The 24,865-nt window shown below is 39.4% G+C and overlaps 1 protein-coding gene across 1 annotated transcript; it reads left to right on the plus strand.

Moving 5' to 3' along the window:
• Positions 1-2,947: 2,947 nt before the first annotated feature.
• Positions 2,948-3,892, plus strand: LOC112865583 (olfactory receptor 10A3). Its single transcript, XM_025928695.1, has one exon. The coding sequence runs from the start codon at positions 2,948-2,950 to the stop codon at positions 3,890-3,892; it is 945 nt and encodes a 314-aa protein (XP_025784480.1).
• Positions 3,893-24,865: the final 20,973 nt, after the last annotated feature.

The raw sequence follows: 24,865 nt of genomic DNA on the forward strand, positions 1-24,865 counted from the left end.
AGTACTATTGGCTATAAAATTATAGTTTGACATTAATATTACTTCCTTTTTATCTCTTTTTGCATGTATCTGACATACTTGTACACATTTCATTGACATCTAATCTACATGTAGGAAGTGCACAAATCCTGACTCTACATCTTGACCTCTCCCAAACTGCATATCACCTGTGTTGTCACCACTGACATCAAGAAACAGAGCATGTGTGACACAAGCGCTATGACTATGAAGGAGCGTTTCTCCAGGTGTGTGCTCTTGAGGTTTCTCACCTGTGGGGCCATGGTCCAGCCTCTTTAGTCATCATGCCAAAATATGAGAAAGTGTTTATGAAGTGATTCCAAGTTCTCCAGGGAAGGATTCTACAGGGCATATGATTCAATGTCATATATAGTTCTAGAATCAGCGCCCTGAAGCACTGAACTGTATTCATGAGAAGGTGGCTTTTGAGTGGAGTTTAAACTTCAGATAAAGTATTTAGAAATTTAAAGAGACAGAGTCAGTAGGTAAGAAAGGGAGGATCCGGCTGTGTGTATGTGTTTGTGGGTTTCCCATGTATAGTTCCTCTCCAGCGGATCATTGGAGATGCTGTGCTCAGGGGTCACTAGACAGAGCTGACACATTTGACTCCATGGACTCCTTGGTTTTGAAGCTGGTTGATTTCTCTTTCTCTTCTTTGCAGAGAAAAGTTTGGGCAATAATTGGGGGTATAAAGACTTTGCACACACTAATCATCAAATGTTAGAATTTTGCAACTGGAAGGGAACTTGGTAAATAAGTGCAACTCCTACCTTTTCATCTGAAAGTTTGAAGCCTATTTAGGCAGTGCTCTGGCTGAATATTTCTTTTCAGGAATTCTCCAAGACAGCATCAGGGTCTCTAAGTTACAGAGAAAAGGTGCAGCCACTGTAGTCAGTGATCTGTTACCAGTTGTGAACATTTTTTGCCCTCATCAGATGCTTACAATCAGTCCTACAAAATTTTTCTATTTTATTTACATTATGCTTTAAGTTTTCCAATTTTCAAAACCTACCACTTTAAATATTTGGACCTTAATACACATTACTGTTTTTCTCATTAGAAATGGGTTTTAAGTGTTTGATCCTGTGACCATATTTTACTAATTTCTGGTGACTTTTCAAAATGCAAACTATAAGCAGCATAGTTAATATGGACATGCGATTTTAATGAATGATATTGCCAAATTCATAAGTAAATCAACTTGCTTTTCACTAATATCCTACTCTTAATATCCTACTGGTCTTTACTCAAGACTCCCTGAAATGTCTTTAGCTTGCTGTGTCCTTTTGTTCTCCTGGGTTCTTCATCTCCCACAGCGTATATGTCCTGGTTTTCAAAACATCACACAAAGGCCAGTAGGCCTCCATTGTAATGCTAGGATGTCATCCAATACTCTTGACTTGAATGAGTCCTCCCTCCTCCTTATGCCTTCCTTCTTCTACCTACTGTACCTTCTACTGGTGACATGCTATGGTTGTAGTTGTTCACCCCCCTTCTCCATTCAGAAGAGTTGGATCCCTCACAGAAATGTCTAATAGCCCCCTTGTTTTTACCTCTGCTTCCTAACTGTGTTGTTTTTGGTTTCACTCTTTTCAACATTGGATTCCTTACATATATATTGGATTTCCTCATTTTTTAATTCCATTATTCATAAAATGTTGGTTTAGTATCATTTATTGGGTATGGGCTGTTGTAGACATTGGGAAAATAGCATAGAAAAAAAACAAAGTTTTGTATTCCTGGAGTTTAGAATTTAGAGATGGAGGTAGATTTTACACATATATAATCTATAAATATTATAACTATGTAATTTATACTTGTGTATACATGTAAATTATATCCGCCTCGTTAATATATAGATACAATGTCTGCTGGTAATGATAATGGAGAAATGGAGATAATGATAATGGAGAAACACAGAACAAGACATAATATTGGAGTACTGACGTAACAGTGGAATGCTATTTTATATAGCGTTTCCAGCTGTCTATTGAGACGAGGAATCCATTGTGTCCTTGAGATTCCTAACCTAGAAAATGGTAGGTGCTCAATCAGTGTTTGTTGATTCCATTAACTCGTGAGAAGGATAAAAGGAGACAGAGGAAAGACAGAGAGAGACAGAGAATAAATGTTCAAATCACAGATTTAGAATGATCAAAATTGGATGATTCTTCACTATCATGGTCACAAGGATTAGCCATAGAGAACTAGCCCTTAAAATTTCCCATGTAGGCCAATCTCAATGTAATTGGCCATGACAGCCTTTACAAAAATCAATAAGCCTGAAGGCAATACACCCTATTTACAGATCATCTAAGATAGGTACATCTAACTAGAAACCCATTTGTAGGTTCCTGCAGAGTTTTCATATTTAACCAAGTTTCATACAGGTATTTTGAACATGATGAATATTTATAATAAATGTTAATCAACTGTGCTATAACACTGATTCATTAGGCTGTTTTAAAATTTGTTGTGTACCTTTCCCCTTTGTATACTTTTTAATACTTTATTTTTTGAAGTTTTAAAAATACCTATTTATATAAAATTGAGAACAAGAGGTGATAGTGATAGCAATGTGATGGGAATGGAACCTCGGTTATAAAATATCTATGTTTGTTTTAAGGCTATGTTTAAAATCAAATTATATTAAGTTGCAAAAACATTTTGATATTATGTTTTGCTTTTCAGACAAGACTTCTGAGCCAGTATTCTTCACTTCTTCCTTTTTATTTTAAAAGCTTATTAATCCAAGTAATTGGCCATTTCCAAAATTGCCAAACTGAATTTAGTCAGGATGTGTTCCTTTTTATGTCTTCTGTCGAGAGTATCTGGGGTGAATTTCAGACACAGATTCTTAGCTTTTGGACCGTGACTTCATAATTTATATACATACGTCCACAAAAATAATATACTCTCCACCACTGAAATGAAAAGGCAAAATCAAAGCTCTGTGGTTGAATTCATCCTCTTGGGCTTTTCTAACTTTCCTGAACTCCAAGAGCAGCTCTTTGGGGTTTTCTTGGTTGTTTACCTTGGGACTCTGATGGGAAATGCCATCATTATAGTCATCATCTCCCTGGAACAGAGCCTCCACGTTCCCATGTACCTGTTCCTGCAGAACCTGTCTGTGGTGGATGTGAGTTTCAGTGCAGTCATTATGCCTGAAATGCTGGTGGTCCTCTCCACTGAGAAAACGTCAATTTCATTGGTGAGCTGTTTTGCACAGATGTATTTTATTCTTTTTTTTGGTGGGACTGAATGTTTTCTCCTGGGGGCGATGGCTTATGACCGATTTGCTGCAATCTGCCATCCCCTGAGCTACCCAATGCTTATGAACAAAAGGGTTTTCATGAAATTACTTATAATTTCATGGCTCTTAGGTTTTATGTTAGGTACTGTGCAGACCACATGGGTTTTTAGTTTTCCCTTCTGTGGCCCCAATGAAATCAATCACATCTCTTGTGAAACCCCAGCAGTGCTAGAACTTGCATGCGCAGACACCTTTCTGTTTGAAATCTATGCGTTCACTGGCACTGTTTTGATTATCATGGTTCCTTTCGTGTTGATCCTCTTGTCTTATGTTCGGATTCTCTTTGCCATCCTGAAGATGCCATCGGCCACCGGGAGGCAAAAGGCCTTTTCCACCTGTGCCTCCCATCTCACGTCTGTGACCCTCTTCTATGGCACAGCCGGTATGACTTATTTACAACCCAAATCTGGCTACTCCCCAGAAACAAAGAAGGTGATGTCATTGTCCTACTCACTTCTTACACCTCTGTTGAATCCACTGATCTACAGCTTGAGAAACAGTGAGATGAAAAAAGCTTTGATGAAATTGTGGCGAAGAAAGGTGGATTCACATATATTCTGACTGTGCTGAGAAGCTATGCGCTATTTGGTCGCTGCCTGACTAAACTCTGTTTAAATATAACAAATGGTGGCAACAGTTTGCATTTCTTGGTATTGACTACGCTTTACCTCTTAATTTCTACATATTTGATAATATATTAGGGCTATCATCATATATAATGTTTTATTCTTTTTCATAGATGTATAATATTTGTTAATATTGGGTGTAAACATTTCTTTAAATTTGTTTATTGGTGGCCATACTAGTGTTTGTTAGTTTTTTGTCCCTTGAAGTGTGTTAAATAAAGAAACTAGTTTTATACAAATATAAATATTGTGCTTTTAATTCCTGCACAGTAGGTTTTACAATGTGGATTTGATGGGCCAAAACAGCTATACATTTGCAAACTTTTATAAATATCACTTAATCACTTTTTAAAAATGTAATTCATTTTTGCATTGAAAACCCACTCTGTCCTACTGACTGGATTGAGCTCCAAGAAAACGACAAATAAAGAGATGGTCTTTTAATCTTTGGAGAGAAGATCTTTTCCATGTAGGAGTTGAAAAGAGCAGTTCCTTATGAAGGGAGATCACACTCCCTCCATTCTGGGATGTATAGAATTTATAGACCACATCTAGCTTTCTTCAGGTTGTCTTAGAATGTATTCATGTACTGTGTGACTAGAAAGCAGCATGGGATTGCTTCTGAAGGTCATTTATTTACTTGACAACATTTGTTGAATGACTTATATGAACCAAGGACTGTGTCAGGTCCTGAGATCACAAAGATTAGTCAGATAATCTAATGTGAGACAAATATGAAATACACACACTAAAATATAACTATAGTTGTGATAGTTGTGATAACTATTAAACAGAAACTGCACAATACACCCTGAGATCATCATAGGAAGACCTTATCTTACCCGGAGGGTGTGCAGGGAGAGCAGGGTCACTGGAAAGACCAGGAAGGCCTCCCTGAGAAAGCAGCATTGAAACTGAGCCTCGTAGGCAGGTAGGAGTTATCCAGGCTCGACTCCAGGGTGAGGGGGAAGGGGATGGAGTCGTCTAAGAAGGATGGGTATGAAGGTGTGGATGGGAAGGAACTTGATGTCATTCCAGTAAAGGAAGGAGACTGTAGAGTGAGGGAGGGATGATATGAAGAGGTAGGCAGAAGCCAGACCAAATAAAATCTTGTCAGTGCAAGAACTCTGAACTTACCTACCAATGACAGGTGGGCCATGAGTTGTTAAGCAAAGCAGTGACATGGATATGTTCATACTTTTAAAATGTCTTTCTGGCTTATAATTGATGGAAGCAGTTCCAGAGTGGAAACAGGCAGGGAAGGCAATTGTTATAACCCAAGTGAGAGTGATGTGCTTGGGCTGAGGTGGTGGCAGTGAATTGGAGCAGTGTGGATGGTTCTGCCCATACTTAAGAAGTCAAATGGCCAGGACTTGGTAATGGATTGTATGGGGAATGGGTGTGGGTAGAAGAGAGAGGTGAAGAATGAACACATATTTCTAGTTGGAGCAGAGAGTGGATGGAGTTTCCATTTGCTGAGATGGGGAACACTGGAAAGGAAGAGTTTGGGGGATGAAATCCAAGTTTGGACAAGTAAAGTTTAGATACCAGTGTGAAGTCAAAGTCAAGTAGATAGTTGGGATATATAGGTCAAGCTCAGAACAGAGGTTCTGAGTTAGGGGAAGATGGGTACAGGGCAATACCTAGAGAGGGATACATGATTCAGGGAGGGTCTTCTCAAGGTGGGGAGACTCCAGAATGTTTGAAGTTCTGTGGAAAGAATCCAGAAGAGAAGAAGTAGGAATTCAGTGTGGCTCAGGCCTGATACTGAAATGTTTCTACCTGAGGAAGAGATAGATACAAATGAATAAAGTGTTGCATGGATCACAGAGAGAGGAAGACAGAACTGTGCAGCTGTAGGGGTTCCAGGGACCAAGGAGCTGATTTTAGGAGACTACAGGAAGGGTGTCAGGAGTAAAGGAAGTGGATCTGGAAAGATGCTTCAGGATGGTGCCTTCAAGCCTTACATGGATGAAAGCTCCAGGAGGGATTTAGTGAACTACGCCCAAAGATAGAATAAAGTCTCAGTGCCATCTAGTGGCTCAAGCATATAATTGTTACAACCTCACTGCTGAAAGCTTAGGGAGCTAAACTGTTCAGGATTCACTAATACCATCTCTGATGAACTCATAGAAAGTAAGAGATTCAATCACATCAGCTCTGGGATCAAAGAATTTGGACAAATGCAGCGGCAGGTTTCATGTCCTTAATAGGTATAGATGTATCTTTTTGTTAGGCTTAGGAGCAGAAGGGCTGAGGGACATCCCAGTTCTTCTCTCCTTTTCCTATCTCTTTTGCCACCGCTGCCATGACCACCGCCATCACCACCACCATCTTCACCATCACCATAATCATGATCTCGCATCCCACACATTATATATTCACACAAGTGGGTTATGTCTGCAATCTCATTTCAATATCCATTCATAAATTCAAAATTGATTATTGGGTACCTACCATGTGCCAGTTGCTGTGCTAGATATTAGGCACAACTTCTAGATTACTTTGAGTGATTGAAGCAAACAAATACACTTAACCCCACTGTGTGGTGATGTCATAATTGTGGCTAACATTCATGCTGTGAGACTTCACTGGATAAGACTCTTAAGACTAAGAGTCAGGGAAGGCTTCCTGGAGGAGATGATTTTGGTCAAAGTTTATAAAGACTATTAAGAGTTAGTTATACGGCAAAAAACAAGAAAGAAGATTCTACATATAGAGAAAAGCTGGTCTTAAAAAACATGATAGATTTTAAGATCTTGAGTGGAGTTATGTGACAGCGGCACAGAATACTTGGGGCATGAAAGAAAACGAATTCTGACTATAAATGACTTCATGAGCTAAACAAAGGAGTTTGAACTCAGTGTTGAAAGGTATGGAAGAGTCACTGAAAGATGTTACAGAGGGGAGAAACAAAATCAAACTTGCATTTTAAAAATAGCTAGTATTGGCTTCCGGAGAAGATGGCGGCGGAGGAGGACCCTGAGCTCACCATGTCCTGCGGGCCACTTAGATTCCACCCACACCTGCCTAAATAACCCAGAAAATCGCCAGAAGACGAGCAGAACAGAGTCTCTGGAGCCAAGTGCAGACGAGAGGCCCATGGAAGAGGGTAGGAAGGGCGGTGAGGCGGTGCGCACTACACGGACTGGCAGGAAGGAGCCGGGGTAGCCCTCCGGCCAAGCAGAGCCCTGGGGTCTGGCTTGCAAAAGCAGAGGGGCCGGACAGAGTGTGTTCCAACAGCAAGCAGGACTTAACATCTGGAAGGTTATAAGTTAACGGATCTACTCAGAGAGCGGGAGGGCTGAAGGACAACAGGAGGGAGAGTTGTTGAGTCCTTGATGACAGAGCTCAGCTTGGTGGGGAACAAAGGCGTTCACCAGCGCCATCTCCCTCGCCCATCCCCATCTCCCTCGCCCATCCCCAGCCAAAATCCCAAAGGGAACTGGTTCTTGGCAGGGAACTTCCTTGCACCGTGCAAACACCCAAAGCTGTGCTTCTGCGGATCCATCCCTCTGGTGGCAGGTCTGACTCCCTCCCGCTGCCACAGGGCCCTTCCCAAATCGGATCTCCGAAGGAAAAGCGAGCTGAGCCTGCCCTGCCCGCCCCTATGCACCTTGCCGATCCACCCCAGCTAACACGCCAGATCCCCAGCACCACAAGCCTGGCAATGTGCAAGTAGCCCAGACGGGCCACGCCACCCCACAGTGAATCCCGCCCCTAGGAGAGGGGAAGAGAAGGCACACACCGGTCTGACTGTGGCCCCAGTGGTGGGCTGGGGGCAGACATCAGGTCTGACTGCGGCTCCGCCCACCAACTCCAGTTATACACCACAGCACAGGGGAAGTGCCCTGCAGGTCCGCACCACTCCAGGGACTATCCAAAATGATGAAACGGAAGAATTCCCCTCAAAAGAATCTCCAGGAAATAACAACAGCTAATGAACTGATCAAAAAGGATTTAAATAATATAACAGAAAGTGAATTTAGAATAATAGTCATAAAATTAATCGCTGGGCTTGATAACAGTATAGAGGACAGCAGAGAATCTCTTGCTACAGAGATCAAGGGACTAAGGAACAGCCAGGAGGGGCTAAAAATTGCTATTAATGAGCTGCAACATAAAATGGAGACAACCATGGCTCAGATTGAAGAGGCAGAAGAGAGAATAGGTGAACTAGAAGATAAAATTATGGAAAAAGAAGAAGCTGAGAAAAAGGTAAAAAAAATCCAGGAGTATGAGGGGGAAATTAGAGAACTAAGTGATGCACTAAAGAGAAATAATCTACGCGTAATTGGTATTCCAGAGGAGGAAGAGAGAGGGAAAGGTGCTGAAGGTGTACTTGAAGAAATCATAGCTGAGAACTTCCCTGATCTGGGGAAGGAAAAAGGTATTGAAATCCAAGAGGCACAGAGAACTCCCTTCAGACGTAATTGAATCAATCTTCTGCACGACATATCATAGTGAAACTGGCAAAACACAAGGATAAAGAGAAAATTCTGAAAGCAGCTAGGGATAAACGTGCTCTAACATATAAAGGGAGACCTATAAGACACGTGACCGATCTCTCTACTGAAACTTGGCAGGCCAGAAAGGAATGGCAGGAGATCTTCAATGTGATGAACAGAAAAAATATGCAGCCGAGAATCCTTTATCCAGCAAATGTGTCATTTAGAATAGAAGGAGAGATAAAGGTCTTCCCAAACAAACAAAAACTGAAGGAATTCGTCACCACTAAACCAGCCCTACAAGAGATCCTAAGGGGGATCCTGTGAGACAAAGTACCAGAGACATCGCTACAAGCATGAAACCTACGGACAGCACAATGACTCTAAACCCATATCTTTCTATAATAACACTGAATGTAAGTGGACTAAATGTGCCAACCAAAAGACATAGGGTATCAGAATGGATAAAAAAAACAAGACCCATCCATTTGCTGTCTACAAGAGACTCATTTTAGACTTGAGGACACCTTCAGATTGAGAGTGAGGGGATGGAGAACTATTTATCATGCCACTGGAAGTCACAAGAAAGCTGGAGTAGCCATACTTATATCAGACAAACTAGACTTTAAATTAAAGGCTGTAACAAGAGATGAAGAAAGGCATTATATAATAATCACAGGGTCTATCCATCAGGAAGAGCTAACAATTGTAAATGTCTATGCTCCAAATATGGGAGCCCCAAAATATATAAAACAATTACTCACAAACATAAGCAACCTTATTGATAAGAATGTGGTAATTGCAGGGGACTTTAACACTCCACTTACAGAAATGGATAGATCATCTAGACACATGGTCAAAAAAGAAACAAGAGCCCTGAATGATACATTGGATCAGATGGACTTGACAGATATATTCAGAACTCTGCATCCCAAAGCAACAGAATATACTTTCTTCTCGAGTGCACATGGAACATTCTCTAAGATAGATCACATACTGGGTCACAAAACAGACCTTCATAAGTATACAAGAATTGAAATCATACCATGCATACTTTCAGACCACAATGCTATGAAGCTTGAAATAAACCACAAGAAAAAAGTCTGGAAAACCTCCAAAAGCATGGAGGTTAAAGAACACCCTACTAAAGAATGAGTGGGTCAACCAGGCAATTCGAGAAGAAATTAAAAAATATATGGAAACAAACGAAAATGAAAATACAACAATCCAAACGCTTTGGGATGCAGTGAAGGCAGTCCTGAGAGGAAAATACATTGCAATCCAGCAATTTTTCCAAGAAAAATCCCAAATACAAAATCTAACAGCACACCTAAAGGAAATAGAAGCAGAACAGCAAAGACAGCCTAAACCCAGCAGAAGAAGAGAAATAATAAAGATCAGAGCAGAAATAAACAATATAGAATCTAAAAACACTGTAGAGCAGATCAACGAAACTAAGAGTTGGTTTTTTGAAAAAATAAACAAAATTGATAAACCTCTAGCCAAGAAAAGGGAGATGACCCAAATATATAAAATCATGAATGAAAATGGAATTATTACAACCAATCCCTCAGAGATACAAACAATTATCAGGGAATACTATGAAAAATTATATGCCAACAAATTGGACAACCTGGAAGAAATGGACAAATTCCTAAACACCCACACTCTTCCAAAACTCAATCAGGAGGAAATAGAAAGCTTGAACAGACCCATAACCAGCAAAGAAATTGAATCAGTCATCAAAAATCTCCCAACAAATAAGAGTCCAGGACCAGATGGCTTCCCAGGGGAGTTCTACCAGACGTTTAAAGCAGAGATAATACCTATCCTTCTCAGGCTATTCCAAAAAATAGAAAGGGAAGGAAAACTTCCAGACTCATTCTATGAAGCCAGTATTACTTTGATTCCTAAACCAGAGACCCAGTAAAAAGAGAGAACTACAGGCCAATATCCCTGATGAATATGGATGCAAAAATTCTCAATAAGATACTAGCAAATCGAATTCAACGGCATATAAAAAGAATTATTCACCATGATCAAGTGGGATTCATTCCTGGGATGCAGGGCTGGTTCAACATTTGCAAATCAATCAACCTGATACATCACATTAATAAAAGAAAAGATAAGAACCATATGATCCTGTCAATCGATGCAGAAAAGGCATTTGACAAAATTCAGCAAACTTTCTTAATAAAAACCCTCGAGAAAGTTGGGATAGAAGGAACATACTTAAAGATCATAAAAGCCATTTATGAAAAGCCCACAGCTAACATCATCCTCAATGGAGAAAAACTGAGAGCTTTTTCCCTGAGATCAGGAACACGACAGGGATGCCCACTCTCACCGCTGTTGTTTAACATAGTGTTGGAAGTGCTAGCATCAGCAATCAGACAACAAAAGGAAATCAAAGGCATCAAAATTGGCAAAGGTGAAGTTAAGCTTTCACTTTTTGCAGATGACATGATATTATACATGTAAAATCTGATAGACTCCACCAAAAGTCTGCTAGGAGTGATACATGAATTTAGCAAAGTTGCAGGATACAAAATCAATGTACAGAAATCAGTTGCATTCTTATACACTAATAACGAAGCAACAGAAAGACAAATAAAGAAACTTATCCCATTCACAATTGCACCAAGAAGCATAAAATATCTAGGGATAAATCTAACCAAAGATGTAAAAGATCTGTATGCTGAAAACTATAGAAAGTTTATGAAGGAAATTGAAGAAGATATAAAGAAATGGAAAGACATTCCGTGCTCATGGATTGGAAGAATAAATATTGTCAAAATTTCAATACTACCCAAAGCTATCTACACACTCAATGCGATCCCAATCAAAATTGCACCAGCATTCTTCTCAAAACTAGAACAAGCAATCCTAAAATTCATATGGAACCACAAAAGGCCCCGAATAGCCAAAGTAATTTTGAAGAAGAAGACCAAAGCAGGAGGCATCACAATCCCAGACTTTAGCCTCTACTACAAAGCTGTAATCACCAAGACAGCATGGTATTGGCACAAAAACAGACACATAGACCAATGGAATAGAATAGAAACCCCAGAACTAGACCCACAAACGTATGGCCAACTCATCTTTGACAAAGCAGGAAAGAATATCCAATGGAAAAAAGACAGTCTCTTTAACAAATGGTGCTGGGAGAACTGGACAGCAACATGCAGAAGGTTGAAACTAGACCACTTTCTCACACCATTTACAAAAATAAACTCAAAATGGATAAAGGACCTGAATGTGAGACAGGAAACCATCAAAACCCTAGAGGAGAAAGCAGGAAAAGACCTCTCTGACCTCAGCCGCAGCAATTTCTTACTTGACACATCCCCAAAGGCAAGGGAATTAAAAGCAAAAATGAACTACTGGGACTTTATGAAGATAAAAAGCTTCTGCACAGCAAAGGAAACAACCAACAAAACTAAAAGGCAACCAACGGAATGGGAAAATATATTTGTAAATGACATATCGGACAAAGGGCTAGTATCCAAAATCTATAAAGAGCTCACCAAACTCCACACCTGAAAAACAAATAACCCAGTGAAGAAATGGGCAGAAAACACGAATAGACACTTCTCTAAAGAAGACATCCAGATGGCCAACAGGCACATGAAAAGATGCTCAACGTTGCTCCTCATCAGGGAGATACAAATCAAAACCACACTGAGATACCACCTCACACCAGTCAGAGTGGCCAAAATGAACAAATCAGGAGACTATAGATGCTGGCGAGGATGTGGAGAAACAGGAACCCTCTTGCTCTGTTGGTGGGAATGCACACTGGTGCAGCCACTCTGGAAAACAGTGTGGATGTTCCTCAAAAAATTAAAAATAGACCTACCCTATGACCCAGCAATAGCACTGCTAGGAATTTACCCAAGGGATGCAGGAGTGCTGATGCATAGGGGCACTTGTACCCCAATGTTTATAGCAGCACTCTCAACAATAGCTAAATTATGGAAAGAGCTTAAATGTTCATCAACTGATGAATGGATAAAGAAATTGTGGTTTATATACACAATGGAGTACTACGTGGCAATGAGAAAGAATGAAATCTGGCCCTTTGTAGCAATGTGGATGGAACTGGAGAGTGTTATGCTAAGTGAAATAATCCATACAGAGAAAGACAGATACCATATGTTTTCACTCTTATGTGGATCCTGAGAAACTTAACAGAAACCCATGGGGAAGGGGAAGGAAAAAAAAAAAAAGAGGTTAGAGTGGGAGAGAGCCAAAGCATAAGAGACTCTTAAAAACTGAGAACAAACTGAGGGTTGATGGGGGGGTGGGAGCGAGGGGAGGGTGGGTGATGGGTATTGAGGAGGGCACCTTTTGGGATGAGCACTGGGTGTTGTATGGAAACCAATTTGACAACAAATTTCATATATTGAAAAAAAATTTTTAAATAAAAAAAATAAAAATAGCTAGTATTTATTAGGCATTTACTATACACCTGGCTAAGCCCTTTACATGGTTGAACTCATTTTATTCTTCACAACAATACCATTTAACAGAGGAGCCAAGAGATACTAAATAATTTGTCCAAATATTCAAAATTATTTTGTGGCTGTATGGGATAAGAACGTACTTCATGGACGTCAGAGTTCATGCTTTTGGCCCAGAAGCTTGCTTTACTGCATCTCATATGGTGCAAGAAAAGGAGCTGAAGACACTCTCAAGTTGGGCTTACATGCCCCAGGCATTTCTCCAATGGCCACGCACTGAGCTGTTGTCCCTAGTGTACATCCCTGGCTGGAGCTCGTTTCTGGAGGTGGCCTCATGGAGTAGACCTGTAGTCCCAGGACAGGTTGTCAGCAGATTGTCAGCAGAGTTGTTCAGATCAAATACTGATCATTCTTGCTTGGGAGGTACAACACCTGGGGTCATCACAGGTCCTTGTGCACGTCTCCCGGCATCCCATCATCGTGGGCAATTTGGGCATAACAAACTGTTGCTTTGGGGAAGTAGACAAAGGCAATTCTTTTCAGAAAGTTCATGTTTCCCTTTTTTTTTTTTCCCCTTTCCCGCCAGGCCTTAAAAGGCGATACCAGACATTCATTGCACATGAAAATTCTTTCAATATCTGTCATTCCTGTTTCCAAGTATGACCTGCTTTTTCCCCTAAGATTTTAGCCTTTGCTAATAAACTCTGTGGACTTATGATATTTGGCAATTTATAGAACATCAAGTCAGTGTTATAAAAAATATAGCAAACTTGGTTTTGGTGTGAGGGCTTCTAGATGGGCTATTTCTCTGTTTTTCTGATTACCATCTAGAAACAGGAGCAGACCATCCCTGATGTCATTGTAACAACATCCCAGCAGCAGACGGGAACTCCTTGTAGGTTGCAATGGTCAAAAGCAGTGGAAATATCAAGAGTAGGGCATAGACACTTCCATCTTAAACACTTTTTTCAGCCTTTTTTCTTGGTCTATTTCTTTATATTTCATTCAGGAATAAAGGTATTCAGTGACCATCTTTTATTGCAGTTTTCTTTAGAGTAGTGGTTCTCAAAGTTGGTTTGGGAACCCCTGAAGGACACTGAGACCCTTTTAGTGGTTCTGTGAGGTCAAAATTACTTAAAAATATTATTTGCTTTTTATCTATCATTCTCTCAGAAATGCAGAGTTTTCCAGAAGCTACATGATGCATTATATCACAACAGATTGAATGCAGAAGATGAGAATTCAACTATGTTCTTTTATTAAACCAGGCATTAAAGAGATTTGCAACAATGCAAAACAATGCCACTCTTCTAAATATTTTCTGAAAATATAACTATTTTCCATCAAAATGTGTTATTTCTATTAATGTACAATGGGTTATACTATTGTTATTTTTAAATGAATTAATAAGTAAATATTTATAAATGTCTTAGTTTTAATTTCTAGTGTAGTAAGTATCAGTTATTCTAATCTGTATAAATAAAAGCTCTTTGAGGTTCTCTATAAATTGTCAGACTGTAAAGGGGTCCTGAAACTAAACAGTTTGAGAATGGTGGTTGGAGAATTCACTGTAGACAATTTCTTAATGACTTTTTTAGAGGAGGATGCATGTCCTGATTGACTTGGTATCCCCCTCGTGCTAAAAGAAAGCAAGAGGCAGCAGAAATACACATGTTTACAGCTCCCTGGTCTCCTCATGTCAAACATGCCATTCGGTACCATTGATCTGTTTCCTTGGTGACTAAACGGTAGCTGCCTTGTGTGGCCTATTAACAACCTCCCTCTGCTGGCTGGATTCTATAGGGTGATGCCTGTCTGGGAATAATTAGGGAACTTGGTAAGGAAGTTTCCTCAGGCAGGAAATTGGTTCCTCTGGAACTTGTTAGACATGAACTCCACAGCCAAATCATGAAAACATTTACTGAAATTAGCGATAGCGTTCAGGTCCCCTGAGAACATTTACCAAGGGTGAACGGTGTCAGGAATCGGGGACTATGAGTTTATTCTTAAAGGATTAGGTGTCAGTTTTAAGATGTGATGATGGAGCAGTTATGTTAAAAATGATTCCTGCATTTCTAATGAAGCCACACTTTGAAGTCTCTTCCCAGAGTTAAACACTGGTCTAGGGGAGGGATGTACGGTGTAATTAAAGTCTATTTCAATCCAGATGTCCCCTTCACTGAGCCCCTTTTGTTACCACTGGCAAGTAAAAGTAACAAATGCTTGTTGATCCTGGAGAAGTGGGCCACACTTCAGATAGTCTCAGTCAATCATGAGTTTCTAACAACTTGATCAGTTTCAAGTCTGAGTAGAAACCAATAGAGTTTTCCCTAGCTAACTCTTCAAGGCATTAAGACTTGTCTAACATAAGCATATGAACCGAAGGTAAAAGTGAAACAAATTGATAAGCAAAACACACCTATATTTTTCCTGAAAAAAAAAAAAATGCTGAGAATGCAACAGAAGTGAAAAAAAAAAAAAGAAAGAAAAGAAAAGACAAAGAGCAGAGCATAGAGGCCTCTGCCTCAGTGACATATCCTGTCACCCCCCAGAAGGTGTCCGTGCTGGGGGCTGCAGCCTGGGGACCCCAGCTCTGAACCCCAGTTCTGGTAGTGCTGTCATCTCCTCTTTCTGGGTGTCATTCAAATGCTTTATAGATGGCCTGAAATGGAAGAGTTTTAGGAGCACCTGAAAGATTATCCAATCACATTGAAAAAAGTATGAGTGGACAAGGTGAACATTTCAACCTGAAGATTTTGAACAGTAGAAGAAGAAAAACAAAGAAGTATGAAAATACAATAAATAACACTGCTGAGTGCCTACCAGGAGCTGGGCAGGTGCTGAGTGCTTTTGTGCTGTTGCATTTAATGCTCTTAATCAATCCTCTGTCCCTACTGTGATGCTCATTTCACTCAGGAGGACATCTAGCTGTGGAGAGCTTACATATGTTGTCCAAGGCTAAGTGGCAAAAGTAGAAACAGAATATCTTTCCCTCTAATTCCAAGTTCCAAGTTTTTGACCACAGCCTCCACTCATCATTCCCTTTTACTTCTTCTACTAATATTTACTCAGGCATCTCTCCACGCCAGACTCTAAAATATGGGGCCAAAGTAGACAGTGTTCCTGCCCACATGGAGCTCATGGTAAATCACAAATGATATAAATCAAATAACCACACAAATTAGCACATCATTGCAAGTTCAAGGTAAGTGTCTGAAGGAATATATAATACAAACCAAGGACTTCACACACACACACACACACACACACACACACACACACACACCCATTTCACCTTGTCTGGAGAGGTCAAGAAAGATATCTCTAAGAAAGCGATACCGGCATTAATATCTGAAGTTTAAGTAGGAATTCACAAGAAAGTTTGTGGAGGGTCGGTGGTAGAAAGAGTGTCGTGAGCAGAAACAACAAAGGGCCTGTGGCAGCAAGAAGCAAATCCCAGGAAAAGAACCCAAAGAGGTGCAGTGTGTGATTTATGATTGGAGAGGTAGCAGGAATTGGGCACGTAGGAACCTAATAGCTGTGTTAAAGAAGTACTGAAAAAGTTCCGTTGCTATGTTTTCATTTGGAGTTTTGTTTGGTTTGAAATTTCTTTGGCTGTGTTTTCTCCTGTGAGAAATAGTTCATGTATGCAGGACAAAGAAGAATGTAAGGACTATTCATGTAACCAGTACCAAATTAAACAAAGCATTATACTTAGAGGATGCTTTTGAATAATATGGCCTCAATTATCATTGAAATCTCTTGTATACCCAATGCAATTGAAAAATTTTAAGCCAACGGCACACATGAACAGATTGGCATTTTGAAAATGTCTGTGCGTAGTTGTGGAGAATGAATTAAAAGGGAACAAGCATGGATGTGGAGAGTCCAGCCAGCTGATGAATGAGGCTGTCCTAGTGAATGGGGTGCTGGTAGAAGGGACAGGAAGAACAGACAGCCTGGGGAGGAATCAAGATAAAACTGGTGAGGCTGTCATTGATTGATTGGTGAAGAGAATGTGGCTGAAGAGAACTTCTGAAATACTCTCTCATGAAATAAAGTAATGTTTCTAGGGGGGAAAATATCTATCCTTAATGATGATCACCAGAATTAAGAAAAAAAGTACAGCCAAATTAAAATAGAAACAGAACAAATAAAGTGGTTGTTGAAAGTGTACAGTTAGATTATGTGTATTTTCGATTTTTCTAGATTATGGTAAACTGTATTCTAGAATGGTTGTACTAATTTGCATCCCAAGGTAAATTGGTGTTAAGTTTTTGAGTGAGTTCAATTCTGAAAAATTCCAACTTACATTTAAGATTAACACATTGTTCACCAATATCTCTGTCTACTATACCCTTCTCCTTCAGTAAGATTAAAACCATAGAATACTCTTACTTCCTTCTTCCCCAAACCCACTCTCTCACCCTGCACTATTACCTGTCATGTGGAGATTGTTTCCAGCAGTGATCACTTGGGTTTAATTATATGATTTACTTATTTTTTACTTCATCACGTTGGGGTGTGTGGGGATAGGGGAGAGAGAAAGAATGAGAGGGAGGGAGGGAGGGAAAGAGGGAGAAGGAGAGAGAGAGGGAGAGGGAGAGAGAGAGAGAGACATCTTCCCTTAATCTGATATACCTGGAGTATATCTTTGAGTAGTCCTTTCAGGAAGATTCTGAGAACAATAAATTTTCTGAGTTATGTTTGAAAATGCTTTATTTATATGCTAGTTTAGGTATAGGATTTTAGGTTCAAAATCAACTTTCCTCAGATTTTTGATGTACTACTTTGTCGCATTCTTGAAAAAAATGTGTTGCTGAAGAGAAACGTGGATTTTTTTTTTTATTTCTTGAGAGTCAAATTATATTTTCTCTCAGGAAAAATTTATAGCATTCCCCTTTATTCTTGGTATTCTGAATTTTACTGGATTTGATCCTCTATGACATTTTTTGGATGTGATCCTCTGTGACATTCCTCAGGCTCTCCATCCAATGGGACTTTTTAACCTGAAGACTTTGTTTCTTCAGCTTGTATGGAATTTTCTTAAAGTTTGACTATTTCATCTCTTCCATTTTCTTTATTTGCTTTTCTGGGAACTCCTCCCAAACAGGGCTTGAGTTTCTGGATATATCTTTCATATATCATCTTTTCTCTCTGTATTGCTTTTGAGGGAGAATAACTCAATTTACTTGTCTAGCCCACTCATCCTTTCCTCAACATTATTCATTTGCCTATTCAGCCCATTCTCCTTCCTGTCTAGTAAGTTCTCCAGTATTTTTTCAACGGTCATAAAGTATTTCCCATGTAATGGAGGTATTGTTTTATAACACATGTGTGATTATATTAACTGAAATAATTTTCACGTCTTTTTGTTTTGTGATTTTATTAGGTATTATCTCTTCTGTTTATAAAATTGAGTTCCTCTTTTTTAAAAAAAATGTTTATTTATTTTGAGAGAGACAGAGAGAGTGTTACACAAGAGCAGAGGAGGGGCAGGGGGAAAGGGAGAGAGAGAATCCCAAGCAGGCTCTGTGCTGTTAGCGCAGAGCCTGATGCAGGGCTCGATCCCACGACCGTGATCATGACCTAAGCCTAAATCAAGAGTGGGACGGTTAACCAACTGAGCCACCAAGGTGCTCCTGGGTTCCTCTTTTTCAAAGCAAAGGGTTTCCTCGAATGCTTGGCATTTTTTGATTTTCATCTCACCTTTAGATTGAAATTACCAATTTATTTAGCTATGGCTCTGGTTTCTGATGAACCTCCTTTCATTGTTTGGAGGAACAGAACACGTTGCCATCTGGAGTATGTCAATGGTTTTAAAATTTGTTTTCTTAGTGCCTCCATCCATCATGGTTTCCCCATCCTACCTGGAAAACTATCCTGTGTCTCTGTTCCCACTATCTAGACTCACTGCTTTAGTTTCACAGAAAAGGAGATTTTGGCCTGCTGCTCAGCATAAGCAGAGGAGAAGGGATTGAACAACCATTGGTAATTTCTCATTAATCATTCCAATAATTAGCTCTAATGTCTCTTCTTCCTGCTTGCATCTATGGATTCTGAACTTAGAATTCCCCTGGACAACTCCTAACTCTTCTGCTTCTGTTTTTTTCTCAGAGTGTTTCCATGTTTTTCTCCATCAATTTAAGTAGATAATAGTATGTGGAAAAAATGACAATTTTGGTCATTTTCTTTCCTTCTTTTACCATTTGCTTCCTCTTCAGCTCCCTTTACCCTCACCTTGGCACATTGCATTGACTAGGACTTCTAGAATATAGTCTCCCACCAGCTGACCATAAATACAGATGTGCTGGGATGGCCAGAACAGATAATCAACTGTTTGTCTGTTGTGTCCAGGCACAGATAAAATCTCTTTTACAGCATTATGACACACACATTATCATTTTTAAAATATGCTATAATGTGAAAAAGATTGGAAACTACTGCTCTAAAACAGTGTGGAAAATAATCCCCTTCATTTATATGTTTTTAATTATGTCACAAAATAGCATCATATTGAACCTACCAAATTCTTTTTATCTGTGGTGATATATTTTTTCCTCATTCTAATTTTGTGTTCTCTTCTCTCTTTTCCTATATCTCTTTCTTTTCTTTTTAAAAAAATCTTCCTCAGGCAGACTTGCCCAGGAGGTGCCAATAGGTCATTTCAAAGAAGGAGGTATTTTTCCCCTTTAAACCAAGAATACGCATTTCCTGAAATTTATCTAATTGGTTCTTTTATATGTATCAGTTTGTTCTCTTAAAATTTTTTTAATGTTTATTTATTTTCAATAGAGAGAGAGAAAGAGAGAGAGAGAGAGCATGAGTAGGGGAGGGGCAGAGAGAGAGAGGGAGACACAGAACGCAAAGCAGGCTCCAGGCTCTGAGCTGTCAGCACATACCCCGACATGGGGCTTGAACCCACGAGCCGTGAGATCATGACCTAAGCCGAAGTCGGACACTTCATCGACTGAGCCACCCAGACACCCCTGTTTTTTTTTTTTTATTTTTTTTTATTTTTTTTTTTTCAACGTTTTTTATTTATTTTTGGGACAGAGAGAGACAGAGCATGAACGGGGGAGGGGCAGAGAGAGAGGGAGAACAGAATCGGAAACAGGCTGCAGGCTCCGAGCCATCAGCCCAGAGCCTGACGCGGGGCTCGAACTCACGGACCGCGAGATCGTGACCTGGCTGAAGTCGGACGCTTAACCGACTGTGCCACCCAGGCGCCCCCCTGTTCTTTTTTACTATATTAGCACTAGTATTTTTCTCACACTGACTGAATGTTTCATTTTTTTCTTTTCAAATTTTTATTTAAATTCTAGTGAACATACAGTGCAATATTGGTTTCAGAAGTAGAATTCAGTGATTCATCACTTATATACAATACACAGTGCTCATCACAAGTACCCTCCTTAGTACCCATCACCCATCTAGCCCATCTCCCACCCACCTCCCTCCGTCAACCCATAGTTTGTTCTCTAACATTAAGAATCTCCTGTGTCTTATTTCCCTCTCTATTTTTTCTTTTCTTTTTTTCTCCTCATATGTTGATCTCTTTTGTTTCTTTTTTTTTTTTTCTTTTTTTTTTTCAACGTTTTTTTTTTTTAATTTTATTTTTGGGACAGAGAGAGACAGAGCATGAACGGGGGAGGGGCAGAGAGAGAGGGAGACACAGAATCGGAAACAGGCTCCAGGCTCCGAGCCATCAGCCCAGAGCCTGATGCGGGGCTCGAACTCACGGACCGCGAGATCGTGACCTGGCTGAAGTTGGACGCTTAACCGACTGCGCCACCCAGGCGCCCCGATCTCTTTTGTTTCTTAAATTCCATTTATGAGTGAAATCATATGGTATTTGTCTTTCTCTGACTGACTTATTTTGCTTAGCATAATACATTTAGTGAATGTTTCATTTTATACATAATTCTCATTTTTAAATAGTGCTAGGGCTACAAGTTATCTCCAGTGTACCATTTTGGACACACAGTGATATGCATTGCTTTCTTTTAATGACAATGGTTCATTTCTAATTATGCCATAAAATGGAAGCTGTTTAAAAACTCAAGTCATTTATAAGAGAGGCATTTATTTCCAAGGGCTTAGATACCTTTGTTTTTCTATTTTCCACTATCAATTTTCAGCTTTCATTTATTTTGGTAAAACACTGTACCATATGATTTCTAGCTCTTGAGATTTATTTAGATCTTCTTTGCAGCCTCATATGTGATTAATTTATGTAAGTGTATCACTGGCATTTGAAAAGCATATGCGTTCGCATTGGGATCTCACATTAAGTACACACATTCACACACATGCATTCACAGGTACATCTCATGTTTCCTGCTCCATCATCACCCATCAGTGCACTTGATCATTTGCCTGCAGCCACCTGCTGGCCAGGCAGGAGCTCAAATGCTTTTGTGCTGCTGCTGACCTCCAGGCAGCCTGGTAGTCTTAGCTGCCTGCAGTGCCTCATCCAGAGTCACTGCCATTGTAGAGACGTCTCAACTGCTGCTGGAACCTGGATAGTCTCGGAAGTCCAAAACAAAAATGGAGTCTGGTGGAGAGATTCAAGTAATGTTCACTGGAATCGCTAAAACCAGTATTTTATAGGTCATGAGACATTAGAAAGAGGGAAGAATCAATAATGATATATGATTTATGACTATTATGGAACCAGACAGCCAAATATGGGAAAAGCACCCCTACCCAAAAGCAGCTGGAGGGAAAGTGGAAAATTGGAAACAGCCACAGAGACTAAACTAAAAAGGGAGAAAGGAGAGGGTTTAAATTCCATTAAGACTGTAAACTAGGGGAGCACAAAGGCTACAACTCCACAGCTCGATACCTGGCGGTGCTCTGGTGAAAAGGGCAAATCCCCAGGAACAGAGTGGGGTCCGGGAGGTTCTTGGGCCACATGGGGAAAATCAGTTCCACTGCTGGAAGGACATTTGGTAGAGACTACTGAAGCCACTTGGTCCCAGCCGACCCCAGAGGGTGGCCACATTCGCTGGTACTGGAGCAAGGTCGTTAAGGGTAAAGCCTGGTGCCAGATGTGTGTTGTGATTTTCCATAATCCGTGAAGTGCTGCTGCTACACTGTCTCGTGAACACTTTCTGGGGTGGGCTAGCACCTGGCCACAGTCTCAGGGCACTGGCAACAACAGGGCCCAGCGGGCATTCCTGGGTGCAGTCGATATTCAGCCATTGACCATTCAGCCATTGCTCGGTGAGACCCTCCTGCAGAGGGGAGGAACAGGTCAAAGCTGTAGTCCTTCAGAAGTAAGGGACCGGGGAAAACTTGGGACAAAGCTTGGGACAAAACTTGAGACAAAACTTGGGAGAGAGGTACTGCCTGGGGCCTGGTCATGGAGAGTGAAGAAGTGGGGAGTGGACGAAAGCTGAAGACAGAGGATGGGTGTGCAATTGCTGATCTGGGAGAACAGACTGGGTAGCTGGGTGATGCCATTTTCACCGCTCCCGCGCATGTGCACATGCACCTACGAGCGCGGCAACAATCCACCCCAGTAGGCTAGCAGCGCCATCTAGTGGAGAGTGGAGAGCGCCATCTAGTGGAGAACCCTGCCCAACTGGGCCAACCTCGCTCTTCAAGAACACAAGTCTCACCACGGGCTTAGTTTATGGACTATAAAGCGCTACATAGACTGACTTCTAGGGGAAATGAAGTAATTTCAGTCCTACTTCAATCTGTTAGCAGGTCCATCTATTCAATTTTCTTTCTTTTTTTCTTTTTTCTTTTTCTCTTTTACAATTCTTATCTTTTTCTAGAATACAGAAAGAGAAAAACTTCATTTTTATTTTCAATTTTTATTAAAAATATCTTTCTTTAATATTTATTACTGTATTTTTTAATTTTGTATAATTTTTTTCAAATTCTACTTTACTTCGATAATTTATTTTAGTCTACTTCAGTGTATTCACCTTTTCAAATTTTCAAACAATTTCCTTTTCTTTTCTTTCTTTTTCTTTTTTTCTCTTTATCATTTTTTTCTTGAATGCAGAAAGAGAAAAACTTCATTTTTATTTTCAATTTCTATTAAAAATATTCTTATTTAATTTTCATTACTATATTTTTTGATTTTATGTAAATTTTTCAAATTCTATTTTACTTCCATCATTTTATTTTAGTCTACTACAGTGTATTAAATTTTTCAAATTTTCAAACAATTTACTTAAAATTTTTTTTTAAATCTTTTTTCTCTTTTTTGTTTCTTTTCTTTTTTCTTTAATACAGAAAAAGAAAAAAATCATTTTTATTTTTAATTTTTATTAAAAATATTTTTAATTTTTTTCTACTATATTCTTTACTTTTGGGTATATTTTTTCAAATTCTATTTTATCCCCATCATCTCATTTTAGTCTACTTCAGTGTATGCATTTTTTCAAATTCTCAAACGATTTCCTTTTTTTTCTTCCCCCCCCTTTTCCTTTCTCCAATCTGTCAAACCACTTTCAACACCCAGACCAAAACACACCTAGGACCTAGCATAATTTATTCAATTTGTGTGTGTGTGTTTTTAATTTTTAATTTTAATATTTTTTTAATTTTATTTTTTTTTAATTTCAGTTTTTCTACCTCATTAATTCCTTTTCTCCCTTCAAAATGAAAAAGCAAAGTAATTAACCCCAAAAGAAAGAGCACGAAGAAAGGACAGCCAGGGATTTAACCAACACAGATACAAGCAAGATGTCTGAACCGGAATTTAGAATCACGATAAGAATACTAGCTGGAGTTGAAAATAGATTAGAATCCCTTTCTGCAGAGATAAAAGAAGTAAAAAATAGCCAGAATGAAATTAAAAATGCTATAACTGAGCTGCAATCACGGATCGACGCAGCGGCGGCAAGGATGGATGAGGCAGAACAGAGAATCAGGGATATAGAGGACAGACTTATACAGAATAATGAAGCAGGAAAAAAAGAGGGAGATTAAGGCAAAAGAGCACAATTTAAGAATTAGAAAATCAGTGAGTCATTAAAAAGGAACAACATCAGAATCATAGGGGTCCCAGAAGAGGAAGAGAGAGAAATAGGGGTAGAAGGGTTATGTGAGCAAATCATAGCAGAGAACTTTCCTAACCTGGGGAAAGACACAGACATCAAAATCTAGGAAGCACAGAGGACTTCCATTAGATTCAACAAAAACCGACCATCAACAAGGCATATCATAGTCAAATTCACAAAATACTCAGGCAAGGAGAGAATCATGAAAGCAGCAAGGGAAAAAAAGTCCCTAACCTACAAGGGAAGACAGATCAGGTTTGTAGTAGACCTATCCACAGAAGTTTGGCAGGCCAGAAAGGAGTGGCAGGATATATTCAGTGTGCTGAATCAGAAAAATATGCAGCCAAGAATTCTTTATCCAGCAAGGCTGTCATTCAAAATAGAAGGAGAGATAAAAAGTTTCCCAGACAAATAAAAATTAAAGGAGTTTGTGACCACTAAACCAGCCCTGCAAGAAATTTTAAGGGGGACTCTCTGAGGGGAGAAAAGACAAAAAAAATTACATATATATATTATATATATGTAATATATATGTAATATATATGTATACAGATATACATATATATGTATATATATTACATATATATGTATGCATATACATATATATTATATATATACATATATACATATATATATATATATATATATATATATATATATATATATATATATTTATATAACCAAAAGCAACAAAGATTAGAAAGGACCAGCAAACATCACCAGAAACTCTAACTCTACAAGCATCATAATGGCAATAAATTCGTATCTTTCAGTACTCACTCTAAATGCCAATGGATTCAATGCTCCAATCAAGAGACATAGGGTAATAGAATGGATAAGAAAACAAGATCCATCTATATGCTGTTTACAAGAGACCCACTTCAAACCTAAAGACACCTTCAGATTGAAAATAAGGGGATGGAGAACCATCTATCATGCTAACGGTCAACAAAAGAAATCTGGAGTAGCCATA

Source organism: Puma concolor, chromosome D1, assembly GCF_028749965.1.
Source record: "Puma concolor isolate L17-30 chromosome D1, mPumCon1.1.hap2, whole genome shotgun sequence".
Classification (NCBI taxonomy): Eukaryota; Metazoa; Chordata; class Mammalia; order Carnivora; family Felidae; genus Puma; species Puma concolor.